The sequence below is a fragment of the Rhinoraja longicauda genome, chromosome 2 (genome assembly GCF_053455715.1).
Source record: "Rhinoraja longicauda isolate Sanriku21f chromosome 2, sRhiLon1.1, whole genome shotgun sequence".
NCBI classification, from domain to species: domain Eukaryota; kingdom Metazoa; phylum Chordata; class Chondrichthyes; order Rajiformes; family Arhynchobatidae; genus Rhinoraja; species Rhinoraja longicauda.
In genome coordinates this window covers 15,813,034-15,833,145 of record NC_135954.1, presented here as the reverse complement: position 1 = coordinate 15,833,145, position 20,112 = coordinate 15,813,034, and the positions used below count along the sequence as shown (strand labels likewise).

General features: G+C 42.3%; 1 protein-coding gene across 1 annotated transcript in view; it reads right to left on the bottom strand.

The window, feature by feature from the left end:
- Nucleotides 1-20,112, bottom strand: part of dap (death-associated protein) — a 74,590-nt gene that overhangs the window by 53,594 nt on the left and 884 nt on the right. The window contains exon 2 of the mRNA XM_078415365.1: nt 4,687-4,786. Within this exon, the coding sequence (XP_078271491.1) occupies nt 4,687-4,786 (100 nt within the window). The remainder of the gene's footprint in view (nt 1-4,686; nt 4,787-20,112) is intronic.

Genomic DNA, 20,112 nt, shown 5'->3' with positions numbered 1-20,112 from the left:
CACCAAGACCTGGCTTGGCTGGCGGTGAGGGGAGCCCTCCCAGTCAGATCCTTCCTGCACCGCCGGAACCTCACTACCAGCGCACGCTGCCCTCGGGACGGCTGCTATGGAAAGGAGACAGTTGCCCACCTCTTCACAGAGTGCGATTTGCCAAGAGAGTCTGGAGAGGTTTGCAGGGGTCCCAGTCACGATTTATTCCGAGCAGCTCCGTCACAGAGGACTCTGTGTTCTACGGACTGTTCCCAGGGACGCATTCAGAGACTGACATCGAGTGCTGCTGGAAGGACATCAACTCGGTGAAAGACGCTCTTTGGTCTGCCCGAGCTTTATTGACCTCCCAGCGGAACGAGCTGTCCGTCGGGGAATGTTGCTGACTGGCCCGCTGCAGACTGCAGGAGTACGTGCTGAGGGACGCACTGAAGCTTGGTGCAGCCAACGCCAAGGCTCTGAGGGGGAGGACCACAGTCTAGGGTCCTTCCGCTGCTGGGCAGGGTGTAGTGAAGACGCCCTTCCAAATAAGGGAAGGGATTCTGTATAATTTTGTATAAATTTGGCAATGAATATCTGTATTGAATGAATGTATAACCTCCGGGAATGTCGGATGGAGTTTTGAAGAAAAATGTTTTGCAAATATTTATTTCTGGAATAAAGTATTGTTTGATATATATTAAAAAAAGATGGATCATTCAGCTGCCTCCCATTACTTGAGTTGCCAACCATCCATGGTTGTCAAGGAGCCTCTAGTAAATTAATATTCATCTCCATGCTACAAGGCAGCCAATGTTGAGAATAAAATGGATGTTCTTTAAAAATAAAGGAAACACAAATAAAACATTGCAGATGTTGAAAGTCTGAAAAACACATCCTGGAAACACTTTGGTCAGGAAATATCTGTGTAGAAAGAGTTAACATTTCAGATAAACCACCTTTGATAGTAACTAGGAAAAGTTAGAAATGAAAAGCAGGTGGGGCAGGTGTAGATGGGGCATCATGGGCAAGTTGGGCCAAAGGGCCAGTTTCCATGCTGTGTGGCTCTATAAAGGAGTTTAAAGCTGCATTCAGAACAAAATGAAAGGTCGATGAAAGGCGAGTTCAAATGACACCGGGTGTCATCACCTCCTGTCACACTTCAAGATGCAGCTTCAGCCACAGAAAGTTGTGGAGGCCAAGTCAATGGGTATTTTTTAAGGTAGGGATTGATAGGATTCTTGATTAGTATGGGTGTCGGGGATTATGGGGAGATGGCAGAGTGGGGTTGAGAGGGAATGATAGATCGGCTATGATTGAATGGAGTAGACTCGATGGCCCAAATGGCCTAATTCTGTTCCTATCACTACTCAATTCGCCTAAACCTACCTGATCTCCCAGTTGCTAAACACTTTAAATTCCCCCTAACATTGCCCCTAACATGTCAGAGTGAGGCCCAGTGCAAATTAGAGGAACAGCACCTCATGTTTGCCTTGGGCAGCCTGCACCCCAGCAGTATAAATATTGACTTCTCTAACTTCAAGTAATCCAACCAGTCTGACTGTCCCTCTGATTACATTGTATCTGTTTGCTTTGTTGTCACCTTCTCCTCGCTAACAATGATCTATTCTACATTTTCCTTGATCTGCATCTCTTTTGATCTCTTACATTCCCTTATCTCGTAACTCCCTCTCCCCTGATGCTGAGTCCGAAGGGTCTCGACCCGAAATGTCACCCATTCCTTCTATCCAGAGATGCTGCCTGTCCTGCTGAGTTACTCCAGCATTTTGTGTATATCTTTGGTGTAAACCAGCATCTGCAGTTCCTTCCTAACCACAATCAACTGTGGGATTAAAAAGTAATGATTAATCATGGTTTTAATCACATTATTAAATATTAGAACACCAATGTTCCAAGTGTTTTCTCTATTTTCAATAACATACAGTATCATTTTTGATTATTACAAACATTTTTCAATTAACTTCAAACTGGTAGGGTAATGCAAATCTAAACCATGGCAGTGGAACATCCAAATGCAGAATCTGTTGGCTACGTAAATGCATTCAAAAATAAAATATTTTTTAGCATTCTGTTCTGTTTTCAAATTTCCACCAGCTGCTCTGCTCTTCACAGTTCCAGCATGTTCTTTCATCTTTTTATCTCCTCCCCACACCGCTTTCGTTCTTCTCTGAAAGTGTTATGTCACCTTGACAACATTGGAGTCTACCATATTTTAGGTTTTCTTTTTGAAGGTGTGAATGAACACGAGGAATTGACCTGAAGAATTTATCATTCGTGCTGCAACATCAGGACCAAACACTCAAGCAGTCTGAAGAAGGGTCTCGACCCGAAGTCATACATTCCTTCTCTCCTGAGATGCTGCCTGACCCGAGTTACTCCAGCATTTTGTGTCTACCTTCGATTTAAACCAGCATCTGCAGGGTTTTTTTCCTACACCCCCTGTCTCTACTCCCTCTTGTGTCAATAATCTCCTTTACGATACTGATTAAAGAATCTTAGGGAAAACTAATGTGCAGCATGTTTGCTGTCATCTCTCTGAAGCTTCAAACTTACCAATTCTGAACATAGAACAGTACAGCGGAGGAACAGGCAGACACTGGCCTTCAGCCCACAACGCCTGTGCTGAACATGCTGCCAAGACCAACTCTTATCTGGCTGCACATAATTCTTGTACCTCCATTCCCTGCATATCCATGTGCCTAAACAAATGTCTCTTAAATGCTACTATTATATCTGATGACAGATCATTGTTTAGTTCCTCTGATGAGAATTGGCCCCAAGTGTTGCTGATTTGATGGTTTGGGTGGGTCAATCCTGTAGACTTCATCAAGTAAAGCATGAATAAATACCCCTCATTGTGCTGCTGCAAGTAAGAATTTAATTGTTCCGTTTCGGGACGTATGACAATAAAACAATCTCATCTTGACTCCTGATGCAATGCTTCAAGTGGTTGTTGATAATGAGTCAGATTAAATATTTAGCCATTGTATGGACGTGCATGAGTGAGAGTAGGTGAAGCTGTTGGAAAGAATCTGTCCAAGTATATGAAACTCTGGCAAAAAATTATTGCTGGATTGGGACTAGATTGTGCTTACAAAAAATTGCAATTTAGACATTTACAGTGCACTTAATGCACAGACTAAATGGGGCCATGCATTTTTCTACCTGATATTTAATCCCCATTTTTTCATCCATGCTGTAGATGACACTTTCATTGGATTTGTAAATGGTACCATCTCAGATAAATACATTGAGCTTTTATGATGCAGAATGCATTACATGAATGATTGGTGTTGCAAATTCCATAAAAGCTTTTAGAAGAGAACTGAATGCATTGAAATAGGAAAAAAAAAATCAGAGCAAGGACAAGAGAAAGACTCTTTCCGGAACCCAGCATATCACATTATGATTCTACAATACAATACAATCTTTTATAGTTAAACTATCTTTAGAAAGTAAGTTAATTATTATACTCGGGTGTGCAAGAATACCACCAGTGTGACAATAGACAATAGGTGCAGGAGTAGGCCATTCAGCCCTTCGAGCCAGCACCGCCATTCAATGCGATCATGGCTGATCACTCTATATCAGTACCCCGTTCCTGCCTTCTCCCCATACCCCCTGACTCCGCTATCCTTAAGAGCTCTATCCAGATCTCTCTTGAAAGCATCCAACGAACTGGCCTCCACTGCCTTCTGAGGCAGAGAATTCCACACCTTCACCACTCTCTGACTGAAAAAGTTCTTCCTCATCTCCGTTCTAAATGGCCTACCCCTTATTCTTAAACTGTGGCCCCTTGTTCTGGACTCCCCCAACATTGGGAACATGTTTCCTGCCTCTAATGTGACAATCTCGTAAGCGACATGCGGCCACTTTGTTTTAAAAACAGGACGTTTTGAGTAAAAATTGTTGTTAGCTGGAGTTGAATCTTGACTTGATGCCTTCAAAAGAAAGCTAGCTGGTCTTTAATTGGAGCAAAAAATTAATCATATAGTATATACCATCCATGTGATCTCCTGGATTAGATTTGTTCACCTGAATTTCTCAGAAAATGCTGCACATTGGTTTTCCCTAAGATACTTTAATCAGTATCGCAAAAAAGATCATTGACATAAGGGGGAGTAGAGACAGGGGGTGCTTGAGTGTTTGTCCTGATGTTGCAGCACGAATGATAAAATCTTGAGGTCAATTCCTCGGGTTCATTCACATCTTCAAAAAGAAAACCTAAAATATGGTCCTTTTAAAACTACTGCATTTAGGTAAGAATTTAGATAAGAACAAGAATTTGTGAAACCATGCACAATAAAAACAATGATCCCAATACAAAGCCTGCAAGTACTTCACAGACTATTTGTCTCCATCCTAATCAGGTGAACTTGGCAGCTGCTGCAACTTACTTTTGCCTCAGTCTAACTTATCCAGGGTGAAAAATTAAAATGCAGACCCAAGGAACTCGAGACCTGTGACAAATACGTAACCAAAGAGACAGCGAACATAACAAGAATGTGAAATGTCTTTCCATGCAAAGTGCAATGTATTCTAAATTTTGGCGTCGTCTCCATCAGATATGCTAATTCTGCTAATCTAAATGAAACACTGACAGGAGGGAGCAAAGTCACATCATCAAACGTGCTTAGCTTTTGTAACACATTCTGGAAGGACTATCGATTACTTCATTTGGAGATAAGCAAATCTCACCTGTTGCTTTCCCATTCTTCACTCTCTTTATCTCTCTCAACAGGAGCCGGGGTTGAGGAACCCTGATGTTTCTTCACAATTCGCATACCTCCTGCCTTAACTAGGTAGATAAGGACCAGGAGGGGAGATAGCGATCGGTGAGGAGTTGGGGAGGGAGCAATGGAGGGGGTGAGGGAAAGGCAAAATAATAGGTTGGGTGTGGAGGGGCAAGTGGGAGAAAGAGGGTGTTAGGGGAGTCAGGAAATGGCAGTTAGATGTGATTTGGAGGGGCAGAAAAGGCGGCGAGGCGTCGAGCAGGAGGCATGGCGGAAGAGGGGGCAAGACAGGGTGGGGCGCGGAAGAGGCAGGGGAGCAGAAGAGGAGGGGGAGACGGAAGAGGCGGGGGGACGGAAGAGGCGGGGACGGAAGAGGCGGGGACGGAAGAGGAGGGGGGGGGAAAGGCAGGGGGGTGGAAGAGGTGGGGGAGGGTGGAAGAGGTGGAGGAGGGTGGAAAAGGTGTGGGGGGGGCGGAAGGGGTGGGGGGGAAGAGGTGGGGGGGCGGAAGAGGGGGCGAGGCAAAGTGGGGCAGGGATGAGGGATGCAGAATCAGGGAGGGTGGGAACAGACAAAAAGGTGAGATGTTAATGTACATTAAACTTTCACATCTAGCAGCAATTTAAACATTTTGTACATTTAGAAATCAGACATTCATATTGTTAAACTAGCAAATATTGCTTTGCTTTTGATGGTATTTTCCAAATGTTATTATTGTGGATCTACTCCTTGTAGGCTTATGGAACAAATGGGGAGTGTCGACCTTGGGGAGCATATGGTGGGTTCCCTGCAACACCTGTCCCTCTCCCTCTCCCTCTGACTTTGTCCAAGGACCCTGTTCAGTCTTTTCAAGCGAGACAAAAGGTTCACTTGCACCTCCTCCAACCCCATCTACTGTACCCGCTGTTCCAGGTGTGAACTCCTGTATATTGGTGAGACCAAGCGCAGGCTCGGCGATCGTTTCACTGAACACCTCAGCTTGGTCTGTCTAAACTTACCTGATCTTCTGGTTGCTCGACACTTTAACTCCCCCTCCCATTCCCACACTGGCCTTTCTGTCCTGGGCCTACTCCATTGTCAAGAGTGAGGTCCAGCACAAATTGTAGGAACAGCATCTCATATTTCGCTTGGGTAGCTTGCACCCCAGCGGTATGAACATTGACTTCTCTAACTTCAAGTAGCACTTGCTTTCCCTCTCTTTCCATCCCCTCTCCCTTCCCAGTTCTCCTACCAGTCTTACTGTCTCCGACTACATTTTATCTCTACCGCCCACTCCCTTGATATCAGTCTGAAGAAAGGTCTCGACCCGAAACGTCGCCCATTTCTCTCGTGATGCTGCCTGTCCTGCTGAGTTACTCCAGTATTTTGTGTCTACCTTCAATTTAAACCAGCATCTGTAGTTCTTTCCTACACATATGGTGGGTTCACTGTTCCATTTTAACAATATGATAATAAAACACTTTATTTTATTGTCTTAACTTTCGGAATGAAGAATGGGAATGAGACTTTGTACAGGAAAGAACAGACGAGGCCTTCATCAAAAGGAATCGAGTGCAATGAAAGAAAAAAATGGTATGGTGGAGAAAGAAAAAGAGAAATGTTAAAATTAATTATTGGCCACAATTTGGATTAAAATTTGTAAACAATAGACAAAGATTGGAGGAGCCAAAGATTCCTTTAGAATGAGATGATTTGCTGATTCTAGCTTTCAATGCAAGGATGCAGAAAGGAGCAGAGCTATTGGAGATCTTGGGTCCTGACTCCTTGACCTTAGGACGAGAAACAGACCTCCAGGCTGTGCACCTGGTTTCTTTCTGCCACCTTGTGCCCAGCTTGTTAATCAACTGTTATTTCAGCTAACACATGTCCTACTGCCTCTGGGTCTGACATATGGACAAGCAACTGCAACACACTAAAATGACATTTTCTTTAAATAAACATTTTGGGCTCCGGGTATCGATGCAAGGCCAACATTCATTTCACTTCTTGAAATGCCTTGGAGAAAGTGGTGGCGAGTTGTATTCTTGGACCTTTGCAGCCCACCTGCTGAAGGTACTCGACAGCCTACTCCAGAATTTAGATCCAGAAGGACCCCATCTAGATGGTGTGCATCTTGGAGGGGAGTCTGTAGGTGTTTTTGTGAATCGGTTTCCTCATGTCCTTTTGATGGTAGTGGTCATGACTTTTATAAGGTCATAAGTGGACCTCATTTAGATGGTGTGTATCTTGGAGGGGAGTCTGTAGGTATTTTTGTGAATCGGTTTCCTCATGTCGGTTTGATGGCAGTGGTCGTTGGTTTTATAAGGTCATAAGTGGAACTCATCAAGATAGAAACATAGAAAATAGGTGCAGGAGGAGGCCGTTCGGCCCTTCGAGCCAGCACCGCCATTCAATGTGATCATGGCTGATCATCCACAATCAGTAACCTATGCCCAACCTCTTCCCATATCCCGTGATTCCACTAGCCCCCAGAGCTCTATCTAACTCTCTCTTAAATTCATCCAGTGATATGGCCTCCACTGCCCTCTGTGGCATAGAATTCCACAAATTCACAACCCTCTGGGTGAAAAAGTTCCTTCTCACCTCAGTTTTAAATGGCCTCCCCTTTATTCTAAGACTGTGGCCCCTGGTTCTGGACTCCCCCAACATTGGGAACATTTTTCCTGCATCTAGCTTGTCCAGTCCTTTTATACGTCTCTATAAGATTCCATCATCCTTCTAAACTCCAGTGAATACAAGCCTAGTCTTTTCAATCTTTCCTCATATGACAGTCCCGCCATCCCAGGGATCAATCTCGTGAACCTACGCTGTACTGCCTCAATTACAAGGATGTCCTTCCTCAAATTAGGAGACCAAAACTGTACACAATACTCCAGATGTGGTCTTACCAGGGCCCTATACAACTGCAGAAGAACCTCTATTCCTATACTGAAATCCTCTCGTTATGAAGGCCAACATGCCATTAGCTTTCTTCACTGCCTGCTCTACCTGCACACCAACGTTCAGTGATTGGTCTACAAGGACACCCAGGTCTCGCTGCACTTCCCCCTAACCTGACACCATTGAGATAATAATCTGCCTCCTTGTTTTTGCCACCAAAGTGGATAACCTCACATTCTTATATTATACTGCGTCTGCCACGCATCTGCCCACTCACTCAACCTGTCCAGGTCACCCTGCAACCTCCTAACATCCTTTTCGCTGTTAACACTGCCAACCAGCTTTGTGTCATCTGCAAACTTGCTAGTGTTACTTTTAATTCCTTTGTTCAAATCATTAATATATCTGGTAAAAGGTTGCGGCCCCAACACTGAGCCACTGCCTGCCATTCTGAAAAGGACCCGTTTACTCCTACTCTTTGCTTCCTGTCTGCCAACCAATTCTCTATCCATGTCAACACCCTACCCCCAATACCATGAGCTTTAATTTTGCTCACCAATTTCCCGTGTGGGACCTTATCAAAGGCTTTCTGAAAGTCTAGATACACTCCATCCACTTGGTATGCATCTTGGATGGGAATCTGTAGGCGTTTTTGTGAATCGGTTTCCCCATGTCCGTTTGATGGTAGCTGTCATGGGTTTTATAAGGTCACAAGTGGATCTCATCAAGATGGTGTGCATCTTGGATGTGAATCTGTTGTTTTTTTTGTGAATCGGTTTCCACATGTCCGCTTGATGTTAGTGGTCATGCGTTTTATAAGGTCATAAGATTTTGGAGGTAATGGTGGGGAACGCTAGGCAATGAATTGCAGTGTGCTAGTAATGAAGGGAATGAATGTTTGGGATGGTGGAAGAGGTGCCGATTAAGCAGGCAACTTTGTTCTGGATGGTAATTAACTTTTTGAGAGCTGTTGGAGCTGCAAGATCTTTCAGAGCAATCACTCAAGGTCCCATTGACCTTTAATAGATTGAACACACTAATAAATTGACAGATGTATTCCCCACTGTTACACTCTTAACAGTGCAATGGCTTATTTTTGTTATTTATTGATAAAGAGCTGGCCTCCTTGAGCAATGAGCCCCTCAAGGAGAAGCACATTATCTCAGTGATAAAGTGTAAATTGAATAATGAATTAGATTTTAAAACCAGAAAATAAAACCCAAAGGGTTTGCAAGTTCTCACGTGCAATATCATATCATATATCTACAGCCGGAAACAGGCCTTTTCGGCCCTCCAAGTCCGTGCCGCCCAGTGATCCCCGTACATTAACACTATCCTACACCCACTAGGGACAATTTTTACATTTACCCAGCCAATTAACCTACATACCTGTACGTCTTTGTCGCTGTATATCATGTTAAATGAATAGTTAAATCCAAGCAAGGGATACCATTAATGTTATAATCAACACCAGTTTAGGCTTGGATAGAGTGGATGTGGAGAGGATGTTTCCACTAGTGGGAGAGTCTAGGACTAGAGATCATAGCCTCAGAATTAAAGGACGTTCTTTTAGGAAGGAGATGAGAAGGAATTTCTTTAGTCAGAGTGAATCTGTGGAATTCTTTGCCACAGAAAGCTGTGGTGACCAAGTCAGTGGATATATTTAAGGAAAGATTCTTAGTTAGTACAGGTGTCAGAGGTTATGGTGAGAAGGCAGGAGAATGGGGTTAGGAGAGATAGATCAGCCTTGATTGAATGGCGGAGTAGACTTGATGGGGCGAATGGCCTAATTCTGCTCCCATCACTTATGATAATCATAATAATAATCATACTTTATTAACCAAGTATGTTTTGCAACATACGAGGAATTTAATTTGCCATAGTCATACCAATAAAATGCAACAGAACCCACAAAATACATTTTAACATAAACATCCACCACAGTGACTACTCCACATTCCTCACTGTGATGGAAGGCGCAAAAATGTTCAATCTTCTTCCCCTCTTTGTTCTCCCGTGGTCTGGGGCCTGTTGAGGGGACGATCTTACTCCCGTAGCTGGCGGCGTTTGGGCCCTCTGCATTGGGGTGGGGGGGAAATCACAGCTCCCCTGCGCCAAGCGATCGGACCTAGGTTGGGGTTGATCGAAACCTTCGGCGTCGTTTGGAGCTCCCGACATCGGTCTCTACCCAAGACTGCGAGCTCCTCGATGGTGAAGTCCGCAGGCCCAGGCAAGGGATCACACGCTCTGATGGTAAGTCCACCTCCCCGCAGTGGGGCTCAAATTCAGTCCCGAGCAAGGCCTCCAGCACCATGACGTTAGGCCGCAGAGCGACCGGAGATACGATCCGGAAAACAATCGCATCTCCAGCAAAGTAAGAGATTGAAGAAAATGTTTCCCCAACCCCCCCCCACCCCCACATAAACCAAACCCGAGAACATTAACCCATACTTTTAAAACACTAAAAATAACCCAAAAAAAACGATTTATTCACAAAATGCTGGAGTAACTCAGCAGGTCAGGCAGCATCTCGGGAGAGAAGGAATGGGTGACGTTTCGGGTCGAGACCCTTCTTCAGACTGATGTCAGGGGGGCGGGACAAAGGAAGGATATAGGTGGAAACAGGAAGATAGAGGGAGATCTGGGAAGGGGGAGGGGAAGGGAGGGACAGAGGGACTACCTAAAGTTGGAGAAGCCGACGTTCATACCACTGGGCTGCAAACTGCCCAGGCGAAATATGAGGTGCTGTTCCTCCAATTTCCGGTGGGCCTCACTATGGCACTGGAGGAGGCCCATGACAGAAAGGTCAGACTGGGAATGGGACGGGGAGTTGAAGAGCTCGGCCACCGGGAGGATCAGTTTTGTTGATGCGGACCGAGTGCAGGTGTTCAGCGAAGCGATCGCCGAGCCTGCGCTTGGTTTCGCCGATGTCAAGTCAAGTCAATTTTATTTGTATAGCACATTTAAAAACAACCCACGTTGACCAAAGTGCTGTACATCTGTTTAGGTACTAAGGAAAAAATGAAACATACAGTAGCACACAAACATAACAGCACATACAAAACAGTCCACAGCGCCTCCTCAATGGGCCTCAAACGCTAGGGAGTAGAAATAGGTTTTGAGCCTGGACTTAAAGGAGTCGATGGAGGGGGCAGTTTTGATGGGGAGGGGGATGCTGTTCCACAGTCTAGGAGCTGCAACCGCAAAAGCGCGGTCACCCCTGAGCTTAAGCCTAGACCGCGGGATAGTGAGTAGCCCCAAGTCGGCCGACCTGAGGGACCTGGAGTTAGAGAGGTGGGTTAGAAGATTTTTGATGTGGGGGGGGGGGGGAATGTCCATTTAGGGCTTTATATGTGAATAGGAGGAGCTTGAAGTTGATTCTGTAAGTTGATGTAAATAAGTTGACATCTAGAGCAGCGGATGCAATAGATGAGGTTGGAGGAGGTGCAGGTGAACCTTTGTCTCACCTGGAAAGACTGTTTGGGTCCTTGGATGGAGTTGAGGGGGGAGGTAAAGGGACAGGTGTTGCATCTAGAGCGGTTGCAGGGGAAAGTGCCCGGGGTTGGGGTGGTTTGGGTAGGGAGGGACGAGTGGACCAGGGAGTTACGGAGGGAACGGTCTCTGCGGAACGCAGAGAGGGGAGGGGATGGGAAGATATGGCCAGTGGTGGGGTCCCGTTGTAGGTTGCGGAAATGTTGGTGGATGATATGTTGGATCCGCTGGCTGGTGGGGTGGAAGGTGAGAACGAGGGGGATTCTGCCCTTGTTGCGAGTGGGGGGGGGGGGAGGGGGAGCAAGAGCGGAGCTGCGGGATGTAGAAGAGACCCTAGTGAGAGCCTCATCTATAATGGAGGAGGGGAAGCCCCGTTTCCTGAAGAAAAAGACACAGACTGTTGGCGAGGCTGCCATCGTGGCGCACCCGGTGAAGATCTTATGATCTTTATTTATAAATTAAGCACAACGAATGACAGAAAGTTTATGCCTTAAACACCAAAGAACATCAAAATGGAATTAAGATGGAGCCAATGTTGTCAGCTCCCAGTTCTTGAGGTCCAGGCAAAAGAGCATTTGCAGTTGCCAATTCCCAAATCCCATTTTTAGTTATGTCCGAGGATGACCCAACCTCTGGATAGTCCTGAATTCTCTAGGAATTCAACATTAACCTCGTGGGCATTCAGGTAAAAAAAAAACATTCTGAAAAAAAGAGGGGGGAGTTTCATTTTATTTAAATCCTTTTTTTGCTTGCTGGAAAATAAGAGGAACAATAAGAACTTAGGTAGCAATGAAAGTTTCAAAACCACATCCAAACCCTTTGCTATGAAGTTAGAATGATGCTGAAAAAAATAAGCATTTTTAAAAAGAGGCAACCAAAGGACATAAGTGTAAGGACATTCTCAAAGAAACCTCTTGTAACCAGTGAGAAAGAAAAAGCAGCAGAGAGACTAACATTCTCGAGCAAAAACATAATATTCAGTATTAATCGTGATTGGGGAGAAGAGGGAAGGAGCAACTTCAAAATAGTTATATGCCTCCCAACGCATTATTATAGTCTTCAAAGTTGCACTTAAAATTTGTTTTATCCCCATTAACAAACAAGTTACAATATATTTCTGATAATAAATAAACCAATCAAATGTACCTTTTAAGGAACAGACTACATTAACCTTCAAATGTCATACAGTACGAAACAAGCTCTTCGGCCAACTTATGAAATACCCACATACATTCAGGATTCTGCCATCTGCCTAATCACTGGCAGTAATTACAGTGTGAACCTAACAATTCACAGATCTATGGGATGAACTTACTATCTGTTCCACTGTTTTTCACACCCTTCTACATCATCTCATGGTCCAAGGACTATTCTACCACTATTCAAATAACAGGATAGCCCTTGAGTTCAATTATAAGCCAATTATTTGGTTGAGGAAAAAAACTTTTATATCAGAAATGTTTTTCATTTTTAACCTTAGAAACATAGAAAATAGGTGCAGGAGGAGGCCATTTGACCCTTCGAGCCAGCACCGCCATTCATTGTGATCATGACTGATCATCCACAATCAGTAACCCGTGCCTGCCTTCTCCCCATATCCCTTGATCTGCTAGCCCCTAGAGCTCTATCCAACTCTTTTAAATTCATCCAGTGAATTGGCCTCTACTGCCTTCTGTGGCAGAGAATTCCACAAATTCACAACTCTCTGGGTGAAAAAGGTTTTTTTTTTTCATCTCAGTTTGAAATGGCCTCTCCTTTATTCTTAAATCCAACAGCCTGACCGCGGGAGAAGACGGCAGGGAAGAGAAAAAGACATTTTTGGCCTTCCATCACAGTGAGGAGGGACTGGAGGAGACTCACTGTGATGGATGTTTCTTTTTGTTTGGTGTTAGTTGTGATTGTATGTGTTATTGCATTTTTATTGATTATTCTTATTGGTCTTATTGTTTAACTGCGGGTAATGTTTCATTTCACTACACATTTATGTGTATGTGACAAATAAACGACTATTGAAACTGTGCCCCTGGTTCTGGACTCCCATTTTTGGGAACATTTTTCCTGCATCTAGCTTGTCTAGTCCTTTTATAATTTTATATGTTTCTATAAGATCCCCTCTCATCCTTCTAAATTCCAGTGAATACAAGCCCAGTCTTTCCAATCTTTCCTCATATGACAGTTCCGCCATCCTGGGATCAATCACGTGAACCTACACTGCACTGCCTCAATAGCAAGGATGTCCTTCCTCAAATTAGGAGACCAAAACTGCGCACAATACTCCAGATGTGGTCTCACCAGGGCCCTGTACAACTGCAGAAGGACCTCTTTACTCCAATACTCAAATCCTCTCGTTATGAAGGACAACATGCCATTAGCTTTCTTCATTGCCTGCTGTACCTGCCTGTTTACTTTCAGTGATTGGTGTACAAGGACACCCAGGTCTCGTTGCACTTCCCCTTTACCTAATCTGACACCATTGAGATAATAATCTGCCTCCTTGTTTTTGCCGCCAAAGTGGATAACCTCACATTTATCTACATTATTATACTACCTCTGCCATACATCTGCCCACTCACTCAACCTGTCCAAGTCACCCTGCAACCTCCTAGCATTCTCTTCGCAGTTCTCACTTTGTGTCATCTGCAAATTTGCTAGTGTTACTTTAACCTTCAAAGATTAAAAATAAAATCACAATGAGCGAGTTGCAAAAAACCGATGCAAGGTTTTTAATTCTTCCATTATGTAACTGTTTTATTCTCTGCTAATGAAATTCTGATTAAAATATGCACCTGGCCATCCCATATATATTGCTATTTTTACCAAGACAAATCATTTTCTAAAACTGCCTCACAACATAATATCACATGTGCGGAACATCTAAAAAAAGGCTTTCAAGCCAGCCAAATATATAACTGTGTCTCACACCTCTCCTGGAGATTGTTAACTCTGCGTGCAATGTGTGCGCAAATTAGTATGGAATCCTTACAAATCTAAATGTATCATGGGTCCTTCATCAGATATAGAATTTTTATTATTTAGAATATAACATAGAAGAAATTTCTAACTTTTATATGTTTCCTCCAACCTTGAAACTGCATCACCTTGTTCGCGATTCTCCCACTGGTGGAAATATCTCAATATCTATGGAAACACATTTAACAATTCTGATTGTTTTGCTTCCCACAGAGGAGGCCTGACCTGTTGAGTATTGCCAGCATTTTCTATTTCTATTTTAAATTTCCAGTATCTGCAATTTTTTGATTTTCATCTCAACATCTGTCCTGTTATGCTCCCAAGAATCTTACATGTTTTAGTTAGATCACTCCTCGATTTTCTATACCCCAAAGAAACAGGACAATCTTCTCATCCCAGGAATTAACCTAGTGAATCTCTTTTGGATTGCTCCAATACTAACATATCCTTTCTTAAACAAGGGGACTAAAACTGTTCACAGTACTCCAGTACAACTGCAACAATAATCCCTTGTTTCTAAACACATTATCTTGTATTAAAGGTCAACATGCCATCTGCCTTTTTCACCACTGGCTAAACCTTAAACCTGCCTGCTAACTTTTTTTGCGGTTCATAAACAACACTTGGATTCATCTGCACTTTGTACAGCTCCAATCTTTCATTTAGATAAGAATCTGCCTTCACCCTTAGGAAAGTGCACAAACTCACTTTTATTTTACAATAAACTCCATTTGCCAAATATATATTACAGTATATCCTGTTGCAGTGCCCTAATATCTTTAATGCGTTCACCTTTTGTGCCTGAAGTCTCGACCCGAAAAGTCACCCATTCCTTCTCTCCTGAGATGCTGCCTGACCTGCTGAGTTACTCCAGCATTTTGTGAAATAAATACCTTCAATTTGTACCAGCATCTGCAGTTATTTTCTTACACCACCTTTTGTGTCATCAACACATTTGTCTTGTTAAGTTCTAATTTTAAAATGAAAATCATTTTTTCTTTTCAGATAGTGACCAACTTGTCCATTTACAGATGTTCTAGTAAACAGGAGTGCAAACCCTCTCGCATTCAAATCCAAGATTTTTTTTTCTCTTCTTGCAAAGTTCAAATTTCCTATCCTTACCCATGCCTAAGCCCCTTTAAAAAAATACATATGGAGCTTGCTTCTTGATCCTTCACAAGGACAGTAACCCCTTTAGATCCGAGATCCATTTTTGGGCACTGCACTCAAGAAAAAATATATAAAGGGTTCAAGAGGACGAAGAGATTTACCAGAAATGATTCTTGGAGTGAGTGACATTAGGTGTGTGAAGAAGTGAAAAGCTAGGTCGTTTCTATTAAGATGGATCCGACAGAGATATTTGGAATCAGTACAGATATAATAGAAAGTAATTGGTAGGAGGGTCAAGAAATAAGAAACACTTTGTAAGTCACAAAACCTTTGTGGAAAGAGAACCAGTCAATGTTCAAGTCTAGGTCCCTTCATAGGAATTGAAAATAACTGGTTACGAATCTACATTTCTCAAAATTGCTTTTCCTGTTTACACTGCCCAAGGAATAGCACTACAGGCGTGGAATAAATTTAGCCCACTGTGCTTCTCCCATTTCACCATCCACTGTGACATCCACATCCAAGACCATCCTTATCAATATTTTCTACACTGCTAAGTTTTGGTACTAACTTTCTCAATATTCCCCAATATTTGTAGTTGCTGGTTAACCAGCAAATTTGAGGAATCATCCATGGGGAATAAAAGCCATTGCATTTCTACAATGCTTTTTTATGACCAGAAGACATCATAATACATCATAAGATATCATAATACCTTTTATACCCAATGTGATACGAAATGCAGTGACTCGTCTAATCTAGGAATTGGGGCCATCAATTCACAAGCAGCCACAAACAGCAATTTGAGATAACTCTTTTCCTGTAACCAGATCATAATCCCACATCAGGATTGGTGATTACAGCTGACTAATTTTATTAATTATATTATGGTCAATAAAGTACATACACTAATTTTTTCTTCTTTGTCATATGATATTTTCCTCAATTTCATTCCTGCAATTTTCGGAAATTTTTAAGTTCACCATTCATAATCGCTTGAGTCTCATATCTGTGAAGTGTCAGTCACATCATTCTTATCAAACTGTTTTATTGTCATATGTTCCAAAATGGAACTATTATTTTTTTATTTGCAGCATCACAACAGATGTGTAAACATAGTGTTCTGTAAATCTCAAATTTATCATAAAAGAATTACATGTGAGCACTTTTTTTTAACAAAAAAAAAATCAGAAACAGGAATTCGTGGAAATACTGTGTAGGTTCAACCATACAAGGTTCGGTGCTGGGACCCCAGCTATTTACGATATACATTAATGACTTAGACGAAGGGATTAAAAGTACCGTTAGCAAATTTGCAGATGATACTAAGTTGGGGGGTAGTGTGAATTGTGAGGAAGATGCAATAAGGCTGCAGGGTGACTTGGACAGGTTGTGTGAGTGGGCGGATACATGGCAGATGCAGTTTAATGTAGATAAGTGTGAGGTTATTCACTTTGGAAGTAAGAATAGAAAGGCAGATTATTATCTGAATGGTGTCAAGTTAGGAGGAGGGGGAGTTCAACGAGATCTGGGTGTCCTAGTGCATCAGTCAATGAAAGGAAGCATGCAGGTTCAGCAGGCAGTGAAGAAAGCCAATGGAATGTTGGCCTTCGTAACAAGAGGAGTTGAGTATAGGAGCAAAGAGGTCCTTCTACAGTTGTACCGGGCCCTGGTGAGACCGCACCTGGAGTACTGTGTGCAGTTTTGGTCTCCAAATTTGAGGAAGGATATTCTTGCTATGGAGGGCGTGCAGCGTAGGTTCACTAGGTTAATTCCCGGAATGGCGGGACTGTCGTATGTTGAAAGGCTGGAGCGATTGGGCTTGTATACACTGGAATTTAGAAGGATGAGGGGGGATCTTATTGAAACATATAAGATAATTAGGGGATTGGACACATTAGAGGCAGATAACATGTTCCCAATGTTGGGGGAGTCCAGAACAAGGGGCCACAGTTTGAGAATAAGGGGTAGGCCATTTAGAACGGAGATGAGGAAGAACTTTTTCAGTCAGAGGGTGGTGAAGGTGTGGAATTCTCTGCCTCAGAAGGCAGTGGAGGCCAGTTCGTTGGATGCTTTCAAGAGAGAGCTGGATAGAGCTCTTAAGGATAGCGGAGTGAGGGGGTATGGGGAGAAGGCAGGAACGGGGTACTGATTGAGAGTGATCAGCCATGATCGCAATGAATGGCGGTGCTGGCTCGAAGGGCTGAATGGCCTACTCCTGCACCTATTGTCTATTGTCTATATTAGTGGGAAGAGTCAACATTTCAGGTCAGCCACCCTTCAACAGAACTCAAATGGAGACAAAAAAAAGTAAACCCAATAAAAAAGTTGTCGGAAAGTTGGGGTAGGGATATGTCTCTGCCAGGGTGACCATGGGGGAAATAGCTATAAACACAGTAATCTGATCAATGAGTGACTGGGAGGAGCTAAAAGGTGAGAACATTGACAAAATAATGCAGAATCTACAAGTCATCAATACCTATTAATTATTTTCACCACCCATTTTCCACTATCTGAAAATATTTTTGTAATCTTATTCCAACTAAACCTGACAAAAAAGCTGTGCTTTCAAATGTAATAATTTGTAATAATTCCCTCTAGCACAGGGGAAACGTTAACTTGTGAAAGCCTAAACCAACAGTTGTAGAAAAACAGATTTTTAATATAGCAGCTTGTTACGTTGCACGTCCAATGTGCCAGTAAAGCTGCAGCAAGTTAGAATGCCATTGTCCTGGTCCCAGTACATATGACAATTGAACTCCCAAGACTCTTGGCCCAGGAAAGCTAGCAGAATTGTTTAGAACTGGTGGCATTTACACACTTAGCTAGGCAGAAGCTTGGGACTCCTGAGTATCGACTAATGTCTGGCCTTCCTCTTAACTAAGTTACCTATCTTCGTACCTGTCTGTTATACCAGCAAACATTACTTAAGCATAAACTTCCTCAGTTCACCAAAAGAAATGGAAGCCACCAAATTGCTAATCTGTTTTATTTGAATAACAGTTCATTTAAATACTTTAATCTAATTAATTATTTTCTTAAATCAACAAGCACATGCATTTTAATTTGATTTAGTAATCTTAATGGAGAAACAAGATACTAGAATCTTGGGCAAAACACAGTGCTGAAGGAACTTAGAGTGCAAGAGCAATAACAAGTAAAATTGCACTACGATCTTGCACTAAAGTAATACATGTGCGGCCTTCACCAATTATTGGGAACTACAAGGTTTGTAGGTCACAACGACTCTGACTTGTATATTTACATAACTAAATCATTCATCAGGTCAAATTTGTGAGTGCCAGAAAGTAATGATTTACAAAACAATTACAAAACTTTTCGAAATGCTGGGTAGAAAACACACGCTACATCCCAGATCACTTACAGTCAACAGGTGCAAATCTAGCATCTAGCCAGAGGATTAGAACTAAATTGAATTTAGACCAAAAAGGGATCCAAAGTGCTGGAGTAACTCAGCCAGTTCTGCTGACCTGTTGAGTTATTTCAGCACTGTGTCCTTTTTTTGCAAACCAGCATCTGTAGTTCCTTGTTTCTGAATTTAGACCATGCACGTTCAATTGCATATGCATGAAGATGGCACATTTTAAAATCACTCTCAATCTAAAAAATGACAATGCACTCCTGAAGCTGCAGCAAATCATGTCCCCTGTTTTTCTTCCCTTTCAATAGTTCTTCTGGCAACTTTTCCCAACTTTGTTTTAGAGTAATTTCATTGCAAGTGTGTGTCTGTGTCATTTTTGTGATTGTCAACACTCACAAAGTGACAAATCATAACTTTTGATAGGACCGATTAAATAATCTTTAACAAGTTTATCATCTTTTACATCAAATTCAACGGAGAAACTATTTTTCAACTTCTTCTGACAATTCTAAAACATTGCCACTAATAGTGGAGTAGCTACATCAGGATAGTGCCAGTGGTCACAATGGGAGAATGCAAAGTAACGGAGAGAGGGAGGGACGAGGCCAAAGAGGGATCTTGATTTCAGAAACACTCATTCTGGTTTTAAAGGCAGAAAATGCACAGATGGTTCAAAATAAGAAATGAAAATGCTGGAAAATACACAGTAATTCTGATAAAAACAATCAAACTGAAGTTATTTCTTTCTTCACAGATGCAGTCTTGCCTGGCATGTTTTTCCAATATAAATGAATTGGTGCGATCTTCCAAATTTTCCGGAATTTGGATAGATTCCAGGAGGTTGGAAAATAACAAATGTAATACTGCTATTTGAGAAAGCGGAATGGGAGAAAGTATGGAACTATGGGTCCATTTATATTACATCACTTGTGTGGAAATTGTTGGAATCCATTATGAAGGAAATGACAACAGCACTTAGAAAAACATAACATGATTTGATTGTTGGGTCACAATGACTGTCTTGAATTGTATATTTACACAACTAAATCATTCATCAGGTAAAAATCGTGAGTGCCAGAAAGTAATGATTTCTAAACCATTTCCCATGTTCCAATCTCTACAAAAGTTGGGTCGAAAATACAAGAGAGTCCACGTGGTTGTATATTTTTAAGAAATCAGGTTTAACAAATCTATGAGTTATTTAAGGATGTGGTGGATAAAGGGAAACTTGGTAATATTGAATATCTTTTGAAGACAATATGGTGCCATATTAAAGGTTATTGCACAAGGAAAAAGCTCAAGGAATTGATGGCAACGTATCAGTATGGAAAGAGGACTGGGGTACAACCAAAGAATAGATAAACTTATAATTTTAAGTGGTCAAAAAAAGTGGTAAATACAAAAAAAGTGGTAGAATCAAGAGGCCTTGCAGTTCTCATTCCTAATTTCTAGCTTTTAAATAAATTTTAAGTTCCAGCAAACACCATATTCATTTCCAAATCATCACCTATGAAACACTCGATGCTGTCTCAGCTGAAATATACAGATCTGAAACGTTT